The sequence below is a fragment of the Trachinotus anak genome, unplaced genomic scaffold (genome assembly GCF_046630095.1).
Source record: "Trachinotus anak isolate AG129_WGS33_773 ecotype Australia unplaced genomic scaffold, CSIRO_AGI_Tana_v1 ptg000024l, whole genome shotgun sequence".
Taxonomy (NCBI): Eukaryota; Metazoa; Chordata; class Actinopteri; order Carangiformes; family Carangidae; genus Trachinotus; species Trachinotus anak.
The window spans coordinates 209,319-220,725 of record NW_027273875.1 but is presented as its reverse complement, the minus strand read 5'-3'; the positions used below and the strand labels follow the sequence as shown (position 1 = coordinate 220,725).

Sequence of the window (11,407 nt, the reverse complement as noted above, 5' to 3'; positions counted from 1 at the left end):
AACACCAGTTTGCTGAGTAGTCTTGCCAAGAGCTTCAGCCATCGTTGGGGTTATAATACGACCTCTGAACAGTCCGGCTGGACCGGGGCTCACTGGTTAGCATGCTATGTTCAGTAGAAGAAAAGAAGTGATAGAAATAGAAACAAAACAAGATGGTTGCTTTCCAACGCTGGAGTCAGCTCTTTGCGAGCAAAATAATGAACTTTCCTGAGCAATGTCTTTTAGACTAGTAAGTAAACAGCTGTTAATGCTAATGCTGGCTATGAAACAATAGCAAATCTTACAAATAGGTCATTTGAATGGACTTGCTTTTCTGCTCTGCTGTGAGAGAGACCTATTAAACTTAGTGGTGAAATCCGCGCACTTCATTTTCCAGCCAGTTTGCGAGCAATTTTTGTCTCGCCAATGTTGATCTGACGTTTGCTGACAACATGTTATTGTTACCATAGCTCTGCCCAACTTCAACCCGAGATCAAAAGTATTATTTAGCAATATTTGAACAGAGACATGAAAATACTGATCATATTTTATTGGGAGCCTGGAAAATTAACATTAACACTTGACTCAGTAGAAGAAAACCTTTCACCTTTCACTCACAAGGCAAATTGCTCGTTTTCTTGACGGACAGCTGTGTTCTTTGCGTGACTCTATTTGTTAGTCGTTAATTTGAATCCCTGTCCTCTGACTGATCCACGGGTAGTACCGTGAGACTCGGGTGTAGATGCCATACTTCCCCTCCTTGGCGCACTCCTCCCCCCAGCTGACGACACCCGTCAGGAACCAAGTGCCTTTGTAACTGGTGGCATGTGGGCCCCCGCTGTCCCCCTGACAGGAGTCCTTTTTTTCGTTTAGGTAGCCTGCACAGAACATAAAGCGTGTGATGTGGTCCCGGCTGCTCTGTTTACACTGGGTGCGTTCCACATAGGGGACCTGCAGCTTCTGAAGCTTGCTGGCCTCGAGGCCCAGGAACTTCAGGCGTCCCCAGCCGCTCACCAGGGAGCCACTGGACTCCCTCAATATGGTCTCTGTAAAGTCTTTAGGGCCCAAGCAGATGGGACGCCGTTGGTTGGACAGTTCCACTGGACTGGCGAGCTTCAGCAGGGCAATATCATGGTTATATGGTGAGTTCACATAATCATACATGGGATGGATATGCTGTTCTGCCACTAAATGGTCTCGCTCTGTACCCTCATCCTTATTCAGATCATGTTCACCTGAAAGCAGAGATAAAGTGATATATAAAAACAACACTGGATAATTTCCTGCACCAGTGTGCAGTGTGTGATGGGTCTAGCAGCTTCTGAAGTAAGTAGCAAGCAGCACAGCATTTTGAAAGAACGAGCTCCAATGAAGGAATGTTATTCATGAAGCTGAAAATATGTAAAACATACACTGATAATCTAACTAACATTTTACTTATCTACAAAATAAAACAAACATCAGCAGTTGTAGGTACTTGTAGATGACCTCGCCATGGTCATCATGTTATTTTGGATAGTATGTTCATAATACAGTAAGTATTAGACCTTACATGTCCAAAGTGTTGCATTTTAAAACAAGATCTCTCACTTTTGCATTTTTTAGATCATGAAACCATTAATTCCAAAAACTGACATAATCTATATTTGTCTCCTGGTATTGCTAATGAATGAAATGCCTTTGGGCAGCAAATCTCTACATGCAAGAATGCACCAAATAAGAGGTTTCCAAACTGTCCCTGCTGGCAACCGCATTACCCCAGATGATAAAAAGCTTAGATAAGTCTAGAGAAGAGTAAATTTTCTGTGTTGGATTACCTATCACGTATCACCAAGTATCTGTTATTTTTTTAATTTTATATCTGTTGTTATTTTTTCATACATGATGGTGATTAGGGTTGTCTGTTGTCTAGAGATACAGATCAGACATTCAGGACTTGAGCATATAGATATCATTTGTTTTTCCTACCCACTCGGACGAAGAAACCGTGTTTAGGGACATCAGCCTCCATCAGACAGTGGGCAGCAGTGAGGACCCATAATTCACTGAGCAGTGATCCTCCACAGAAGGATTGTGCTCGCCCGAGGGACTCTGAGTGAGACATCAGGGTCACCTGCAAACACACACAGGAACACAAATACTTAGGTATTTGTTTCTTACACATGCTGCCTGTTCCCTTCTAAACTTCTGAATGTTGCTTTCTCACCTCTTCCACCCATTTGCCTCCTCTTCCTCACCACTGTTTTTTCATATCCTTTCTATTTGCCTGCTGTGATAACTCCTGCTGTGACCTCTCTCCCCTCTAATCTTCCCTGAAACAGCAGAGGCTGTGAGAAATGTGGACTGAAACTCCTACACATCCCAAAGTGCAACTCAGCGGGTAAATTACCACATTTTCACTGCTCTACTCCACACCGCAAAGCAAACCTTGTTTGTCTTCAAACTGCAAATTACTAACAGCAATTGCTCGAGTAATGTAACTCATGTGCCACAAAAATGTGTACCAAATTAAATCCTGCTTCACATGTTCACACAGTACTAAGTAAGTAAGTAAGTAAACTTTATTTATAGAGCCTCTTTCAAAACCTGGGTTACAAGGCGCTGTAACCCAGGCTGACCTAGTATTGAATACGGGATTATAAAGATATTTTACTTATCACCACAGCCTGCTCTTAAATAGTGTCCATGTCAGCAACAAGTTCACCAGCTGTGTAGTTTTATTTTTTTTATTTTTTTGGTAAAGCAAAAACCTCCTCACCACAACTTCTGTCAATATATCTATCTGTATCTCTAGCAATAAATCTGTCAATAATGTCTATTTGCCTTCGACTTATCTGTGTGTCTTCATTTTACATCCCATGCTAAAGTACCTGCCAAGGTATCTCTCCAGGAGTGGCCTCATCGCCTCCCACAATCCTCTCGTCAATGTTATGTTTTTCTGTGATGGAGGGGAGTCTGGAAATACCCCAGTGGAGCCGCGGTGTTTCAGTGACGTTGCTCGCCTCAGGGCTGTTCAGGGCGTCCTCAGCTGGATTTATAGAGGCATTTGAATCTGGCTTCACTGAGCGTATGTCTACTGCAGAGGCCACGGAGATGTTGACTGCATGAGAATCATTCGTAGGGAGGTCGAGGTAATCATCAGTCCACTGTGTGATATTGTCATCATAGTAGTCATTCCACACAGTGAAATTTAAGTTTTCCCCGTTGGTGTGTGTCCTGTTTGATGTCCGTGGGTCTATGATGGACCTGGTGACAGATGTGGAGTCAAGGGTCACACGACCACAGCTGAATGCTCCTGCAAAACAAAGATCAGATTTTCTTAGAGATCATAAAATATTGCAGTGTCACTTTTTCACAGCTGAGACTGTCAGTCCCACAGCCCTTTGTCATTTGCTGTATTGCTGATTTTACACTACAGGCAGCGTTACCCAGTGTTTGTTTGAATCCTGTTATTCCAGTATTTTTCACACAAACACTCTAGATGCACGTAGGGAATCACAAAAGGCACGGTGGATCTGAATGTATTTCAAGAACACAGATGTTGATGTCAGGCCTGCTGCTGGCTACCTGACCACCAGCTGACTGATTTATCTGGGTAGGTTTTGGCTAGGAATTTGATGTATTTAGGCAGGTGGTTAGAGATGGGTATGTTTAGTGTAGCTGTATGAATTTGACTGGATTCAGAGGTAGGTTTCCTAGGTTGTAGGCCACTTTATATGCTGGTTTTCTGTGTGGTTCTCAATTAGTATTCAAGCTGTCAGCAATAACCATAAGTTCCATGCTTTATTTGACAGCTATAAACAGCATCGACAGTTTAAGAGGCGGCCTGCAATCCCTTAATGGATGGCAAAGGCATGAGAGATGATTCCAACTTTCTGTCTTATAAGAGCCAGCTTATATATATATATCACCCTCAACATCTGCTTTGTGACGAGGCTATCTTTGGGGGAGGAAGTTTATGCACACTAGCTGATGAGGATTTAATTTAGTCACTATCGGCTCATATGTGGCTGTAACGGTGAGACAGGTGTAAATAAAGATTATAAATTTGCACAGTGGCATTCCAGTGCTCTAGGTTTGCATTTGTGCAGATAAAACATAGGCTGTGGTCTGTGTTTTTTTTTTCTTTTAAAAAATAATTTGTGATAAAAAAATAAGAAGAAGAATACACAGTAGCACCTGATTATCTGAACAACCATGATGTTGTGTTTTACTTTACCTGTTGGTTCGCAGCTTCTCTTGTCTGGGCCAAGTCTGTAACCAGCTGCACACTTGCACACAGGCAGCTCTGCCTGCATCACACAGAAATGAGAGCATCCACCATTGTTGACCGAACACTGCTTGCTGACCTCTGGAAAAGACGGGAAAACAGAATGAATCACTTTTGTGTGTTGTTCTTAATGATCTGAGCACATTATTAAAACTATATGTATGTATATACTTCACACTCAGTCTGTCACACTCACCAATCTCACAGTTCTTGCCGCTGAAGTTTGGTTTGCACCAGCAAACATAGGCACTGATTCCATCTTCACACACACCTCCATTCTGGCAGGGAGGTGGCTTACACTGGTCACCATCTGCGCACACACACACACACACACACAGGTTGAGAGGTGATTGTTTAGTCTAAATAAATGTGAAATAAATGTGAGAACTTACCGATGTAGCTGGTCCAGAATTCCATCTGAAAGAGATACACAAACATTAATGACAAACCTTTATGCACACTTTTTCCTAGTAGAAGAGTGTTATAATTATGTTATTATTTGTGTGTGTGTGTGTGTGTGTGTGTGTGCAACCTACAGTTTTCTCATCGTTCTCAAACCACTCCCTGGCCTCCTCCATTGAGCAGATTTCCTCAATGCACTCCCGCTCCAGATTGGCTTTCTGCAGTTCTTCAAATTTGCCACTGTTGTACCTGCGCTGGCGATACAGCACTGTGTGTGCCTCCTGCTGAGACACAAACACAGCTCCTAGAAAAATATAAGAGGACAAAGAGGAAATTATTTAAACAGCTCTGACATTATCCTCCAGCAGTGAACCTACAAGAAAGACTGTATGTAAGGGAGCACCCACCCCACAATAATGCTAAATATATAAATAATATGAATAATAATATGAAGGGAGTGCACTGTTACTACAAACTGAGCTTACATTAGAGATTACATTTTGGCAAATTGGCAAAAGTATGTTGAATTAGCTCTTAGCTAATTAGCTATTCACCTGTTTGTAATGTCACTGAACTACTTTGATACTTTAATGCTGAGACAAGTTGTGGAGTTACAAGGAGATCTTTTTTTTTTTTTACTCTTAAGCAGATGTATGGACAACGGACATCGGCGGTAATGATATGATCAGAAAGGGTGGGTCACACTGAAGAAGAATATGTAAACCACATCTGTGTCACATTTTGAGTCATAACTGTGACAGTGAGAACAATTTTCCACCCAAATTGCAGGATTCAGGGGATTTAAAGTGGCTTCTCTGCCTCAACGAGCTACTGTATGTCTCGCAGCCACAGCTGCAGCTCTAACTGCTGACCATAATGATAAGCAGTCCAACTCACTGGGACAAACTGCAGTAACTGACTTCCCATTTTTCCCTCCGTACCCCACTGCAATTGTCCTGTGGCACCATAGGGAGCTGTCCCCAAAACCTCTAACTGTCAATGATATATATTTTGTTTTAAGTATAGTGAAGTGTACTAAATGGTGGCTATTCTTTTAAATGATGTTAACAGATAATTAGGCCCTGTAGGTATCAGGCTGTGCCATCATAGATCTACCGTGACACCGCTCTCTAACCCTGACCTAACTGACCTTCAAACTGCCTTTAAAGTTGACTCTTACCCAAGCACAGAGCTGATGGGCCACTTGACGGTCTCACAGCAGATTAAGCTAACCTTTATTTTGGCTGGCCCCACTGGCTTGATAGGCAGTTTCGTCTGAATGCAATGGCCACAGCCACCACTCCTGCTTACCACTGATTAATGCAATGTATCTTTGAAAAGCAACTTTCTTAAGATATTATTGCTCAAAATGTTTTAATTTACATGATTTATTTACTATTAATAAACATAAAATAAACCCTTCTGAGCTGCCAGACGTATAATTCAACATATTTGAAACATACCGAGCAGAGAACTGGGTTAAGTTGCAGGACTGGTTCAAGTAATTTCTATGAATATTTCGATTTTTTTCATCCATTAAAACTGTCATTGAAATCAGTTGCAGCCAACATAATTCAAATGCATGACATCCGCCGTTTTCTGCTACAGACAAAATGACAAACTCATACAACCACCTTTCCTAACTACCAGGACCAGAGTTTGATCATCAAACCATAGCTTTTCAGTGGTGTATTACTTTAAGATTTGGGGTCAGAGATCAGGCCTGATGATCACCTGTCCACCAACTGACCACCAGCCTCTTCCTATATTTTCTACGTCTCTGACCTTTGCTGCCTCCTGCCTTCTTAATCCATAGCAGCTCCCCTGTTGTTTACCTGCGTTCTCCTCTGGGATTTCAGCTGCCAGTCCATACACCTCCAGCAGTAAACCAGCAATCAGGGCCGACAAATAAACTCCAGCCATCTTGTAGTTGTTAGTATTGTCTGTCTGCTTTTGGCAGTAGAGCCAAAGCCTGAACTCGGTGCTGGAAAGACTGATCCACTGCTCCAAAGTACAGCAACTCACTATTTACTCACCTGGCAGGCCTCAGAGTCTGTGTATGTGTGTTTGTTCAAATCTGTGCGTGTGTGGATGTGTGACTGAAAGAGTGAGTACGGATAGGAAAAAGTGTGTGAGAGATACTGAATGTGTGTCCGCAAGAGAGAGAGAGAGAGAGAGAGTGACATAGGTAGAAAAGCAGATTATTTTATTCAGTCATGTCAGACTGAAATTGAGCAACAGCAAATACTGAATGTAAATGAGAAGGAGGGACAGTTCTGAGCATTGTCGTGTGTGTATGTGTGTGTGTGTGTGTGTGTGTGTGTGTGTGTGTGTGTGTGTGTGTGGGTGTGGGCGAGGGGGGTTTGTTGACATTACCAGCTGTTAATCATGTTGTGTATCCTGATGAGTCTTGTCCGATAAGCAGCTTTTTCAGCATGGCTTACGCATGCACACACGTACGCACACCCACACACACCTTTGAGCTTCCATATTTGTGAGGACCCTCATTCACATCATACATTCCCTAGAAGCTAACCCTAATCTGAGTGTCCTAACTTTACCCTACAGAGCCTTAGATAACCTTAAAATGTCAGAGACTGCTAAGAATACGGAGAATATTCTTCCTTACTCAAGCAGAAAGTGAGCAGTGAAATATTTACAGGCTTAACTCAATGCACTCAATATGTTTGGTCTGGTATTATCGCTAATGTTACCTCATTTTAGCAAACTTTACACAGATATTGTGGTACCACTTCACAATAAGTCTACCCCTGTAAAGAATTAATAAATGGTCTTTAATTTCGGTTGCTAACACTTTATAAATCACAAACAAGCAATTATAAACAAGTTATAAGACTGTTTTCATACACTGATTCAGGCTCACAATGTGGCAAGATCAAGTTAATGCTGACGACTTGCAAAAGGCAGCCTTATTATGACTATTATACAATAAGGCTCCCTTTTACTAGTTTTAATAATATAATGTCATATCAACACCTGTGATTATAATCTGGTAATTTGATATAATTTATATGCCAAATGAAACTTTTTGACCATTAATAGATGCCGACGGTGGTTAATTGCAAGTTACTAGTAACAAATATCTGATGAAGCAGACAGATGCAACTGCTGGATGATGGAGAAAACAAAGAAAGCTAAGTGAATAATGAAATATGAGGCTTAACAGTACTGATAAATATGGGCTCACTATTTGGCAAGCAACAGGTCACTGCTGACCTTTTTATCTTATGCATTATAACAGCTTGTAAATTGTTTATATATATATATATATATATATATATATATATATATATATATATGGACAAATGTTACTGTAAATCTAGGGAGGTAAAATCTGCATGCAGCCACTTAGATACGGAGGAAGAAACTGATAGTAGAATCAAATCTCCTCAGCTGCTGCTGCAATTTACACACTGAAGTAAAGAACCCCAAGCTCCCTCGTGAGTATTGAAGGCTGTTTGATTAGAGTGTGAGTTATACAGGGTGGGGCTGTGGACAAATCACAGTGACTGACAGCCAAGTCAGCTGGCCTTGAGCCAGCAGCTCCTTGGCAACAACCTCCCTGTGGATGATTTAAATAGGGTGAGAAGGGGTTGTATCCCTCTTTTTAGTGCAACTTATGCCAGTCATTAAACTCATCCCCTCTTGCAAAATGTAGATTCTACAGTAGAAAAAAATCTGCAAGGGAAGATAACAATTAGCATGTTCTCTGCCCCTTTGGTAACACTTAGATTGAATCACTTCCTGCTGATTAGTGTCCTGGGACCACGTCTTTCAGTGCTGCGAACAAGTGGCTCAGCAGTGGAGGAGGGGGTCACTGACGTCAGGGGATGTCAGATGTAAATGTGCAGAGAGAGGCAGGGCAAAGTGGGTTAAAACCAGGAAAAGCATGCCTGGTGGGAACGATTGTCTGCTGCGCACAGAATCCTGTCCAGACTGTTTGTGTCATAGGACTGGTTATTAAATTTAAGCATCTCATGTACTTCTGTGTGCAAGTTGATTACAATAGCATTTCTGTAATCTGTTATTTATTATCAACAGACTGAGAGCTGGCAAAATCTGCAGTCAACACAGGAATAAAAACATGTAATATAGCTATAGAGTTAATTTTTCTTGAAACAGCAAGTGAAATCATGACTCTAATCATGGGTGACAGTAAGTTTGACACTCACAATAAATAAGATGAAGACTTGCATTAATTTTTCAGTCATTATTGTGCATGGCATTGTGTGTCTTTGTTTATCCCACAGCTGCAGGCAGCATTTTGACATAAATATTTCTTGTGTCTTGGCTTTATGTCCATAGTGTTGACATGGCTGTTGACAAGGTGTGTTAGCTTTTACTTGACTTTTGATTTGAAGCATCGTGGAGTATCGTTACGGAGGTTTATGTAGACTCCTCAGTGAGTGGAGTCAAGGGCTTCAACCAGTGATTCATTCAGACAGACGAGCCTCGCTCCCTGTGGTGAGGAAGGTGCAGTGATGAAGACTTCAGGCTCTGGTTGCAGGCCTGGGATCAAGTCGATAACCTATTTTCTTTTTCATGTCACCCTCTCATCAATCAATACTCCTCCAATATGTCCTCTTTCTTTCCCGATATGATCATACAGCTGTTTTGCCTCCAGTGAATGACTCACAAGGTCAATGCCTCCGCTGTCCCTGTTCCCTCAACAAGACTGAGTGGTGCACAGCTGACCTGAGACCAGCTCACAATGAGGAGGAATTATTACAACTGGAAAGTTACAAAGTTACCTGAGGATTCATCAGGTTTTTCTAACTTCACTCCAGGTACAATGTTTCCACTGTATCTACGGAGTAATTTGGAGTTGACCACCGCCAGACATATATGAATATATAATTAAGGATTATTAGCTAATGACCTGAACATTTTGCGGAAGCAGTTTAATTAAACACCTCTATGACTGACACTTAATCTGACTGGACGTGATTTGATTAACCCTCCACATCTGTTAGTCCATACATACAAAATCTGATAGTTCCCAAGTAACTGAATGAAAAAATATACTACTGCGATCATTTGACAGTGAGAGACCTGCATTAATTCTACACATCTGGACACATTTTTATCAGAGTGGGCTCTGCTGATGGGAACAGGAGCAGTCATTCTGTATGTGGCACTTTTTGTTCTAATAAAGCAGCTGGTCCCAGATCAGTAATCCTCCAGGGGGAGGGCCTGGCAGAAGGCCAGCTTGTGGCTCATTTAGTAGCTGGAGTCAAAAAACCACTCGGACTTGACGTCACAGGCCTGTTACACAAGAGTCAGACAAACTCTTCACAAGAGACAACGTAAAAGATGGTGTGAGTGGAATTTACAAACAGCATGAATGTGTGAATGAATGCTACAGCGTCACTCGGGGAACGTAAATCTTCAATACATGGCTTTTCTATATATTCTATTGACATCCTATTAAAGATCTTCAATATAGGGACAGAAAAAGTCACCGCAGAGGTGGCAGCAAAGAAAGGCTCAGTATACAGACTTAAGAGCTCTTTTTCAAGACAGACAAATTACATCAGATAATTCAGTCCCACATTTACAGTAAATCCAGACAGAAAACATTACAACACAGAGAACATGTCTATGGGACAACTCTTTATTTTTCTTGAGCTTATAGAAATATGGTAACTATAGACTGATTTACAGTAAATGTCTTCAACTTTCAGTTCTGCTGATAAAGTTTCATAAAACTAGGTCTCCTGAAGTGAATTCCTGAAAGTCTGAGGTGGTAACAAACAAAACTAGGGCTACTTCCAGCAGCTCTGTCCTGTTGTGCCACACGGCTGCTTGATGCAGAATGACAGAAGAAACTAAATTTATCTGTGACCCATCTTTCTCATACTGAGTACAACAAACTGAAGCCTTTGGACGGTCTTGTCGAGTGGACTAGAACCAAATGGTGCTGGAAGGAGAAGAGAAGAGAAGAGAAATTAAAACTGACTGTTATTGTCAATTTCATAGACATTCAATGCTGAGTATAACTGTTAAAAAAAAGCGATGAAAACTGTGAATGTTACTTCAGATGATCTACACACACTGAAACACTGGGAAGCAACACTGTTCAGCAGACCGTCACAGGACAAAGTGTAAGCGTATCCTACTTCAGCCTCAGTAAAAAAAAGCCATTTTCCAGCACAAATTGATTCATTGATCAATAAACGGACTCATTTGCATTGTGTTAGACCGCTGAGTTTGCAGGAGGATCTGCATTTATTGGACTGAAGACAACCTTCTGAATATGGTGACCTTCTTTAAGTCTAACATGTGCATCCTACTATGGTACCCCCCCAAGGAAAACCAGTTTCATTTATATAAGCTGAAATAATGGCTTTCTTAACGGTTCATTTAATAATGCTTTCATCCATTGACCAATTATAAGAAAGAACAACTTGTGTTGCCAGGTTGTGGGAAATGCTCCTGCTCTGTCTTTTAGGCTAAATTCATCATGAAGACCCCTCAGCTGTAGAGGGGCTGTAGAACAGCTGGACCAAAAGCCAGTTGTTAACAGCTTATTGACAATTGGAATTTGATAAATTACCTGACATTTTATTAATTATTTACAAACATTTATAATTGTATATGACTGACATTACGTAGCATACAACCTTTTATTAATGACTCTTTTTGTAACTGCAGAGTTATTATTATTATTATGATAGAGCCATTTCTCTTCATTAATGACCTACTGACATTTAGATCATAACTAAAGTAGCTTTA

General features: G+C 41.2%; 1 protein-coding gene across 1 annotated transcript; it reads right to left on the bottom strand.

The window, feature by feature from the left end:
* Positions 1 to 514: 514 nt before the first annotated feature.
* Positions 515 to 6,803, bottom strand: f9b (coagulation factor IXb). The gene is made up of 8 exons (XM_071460168.1): positions 6,487 to 6,803; positions 4,786 to 4,955; positions 4,642 to 4,666; positions 4,446 to 4,559; positions 4,199 to 4,330; positions 2,850 to 3,274; positions 1,948 to 2,092; positions 515 to 1,214 (listed from the first exon to the last, which is right to left on the bottom strand). Exons 1-8 carry the CDS (start codon positions 6,572 to 6,574, stop codon positions 655 to 657), a joined length of 1,659 nt encoding a protein of 552 aa, XP_071316269.1. The 5' UTR covers positions 6,575 to 6,803; the 3' UTR covers positions 515 to 654.
* Between the last annotated feature and the right edge of the window lie 4,604 nt (positions 6,804 to 11,407).

What these genes read in the sequence shown, in the direction of transcription:
- f9b (XM_071460168.1), bottom strand. Translation starts at nt 6,574, where the DNA reads ATGGCTGGAGTTTATTTGTCGGCCCTGATTGCTGGTTTACTGCTGGAG. An exon ending in ATTCTGGACCAGCTACATCG is followed by an intron (nt 4,560 to 4,641) that starts GTAAGTTCTCAC and finishes GTGTGTGCGCAG; the next exon opens with ATGGTGACCAGTGTAAGCCA. An exon ending in GAGAAGCTGCGAACCAACAG is followed by an intron (nt 3,275 to 4,198) that starts GTAAAGTAAAAC and finishes TTTGTTTTGCAG; the next exon opens with GAGCATTCAGCTGTGGTCGT.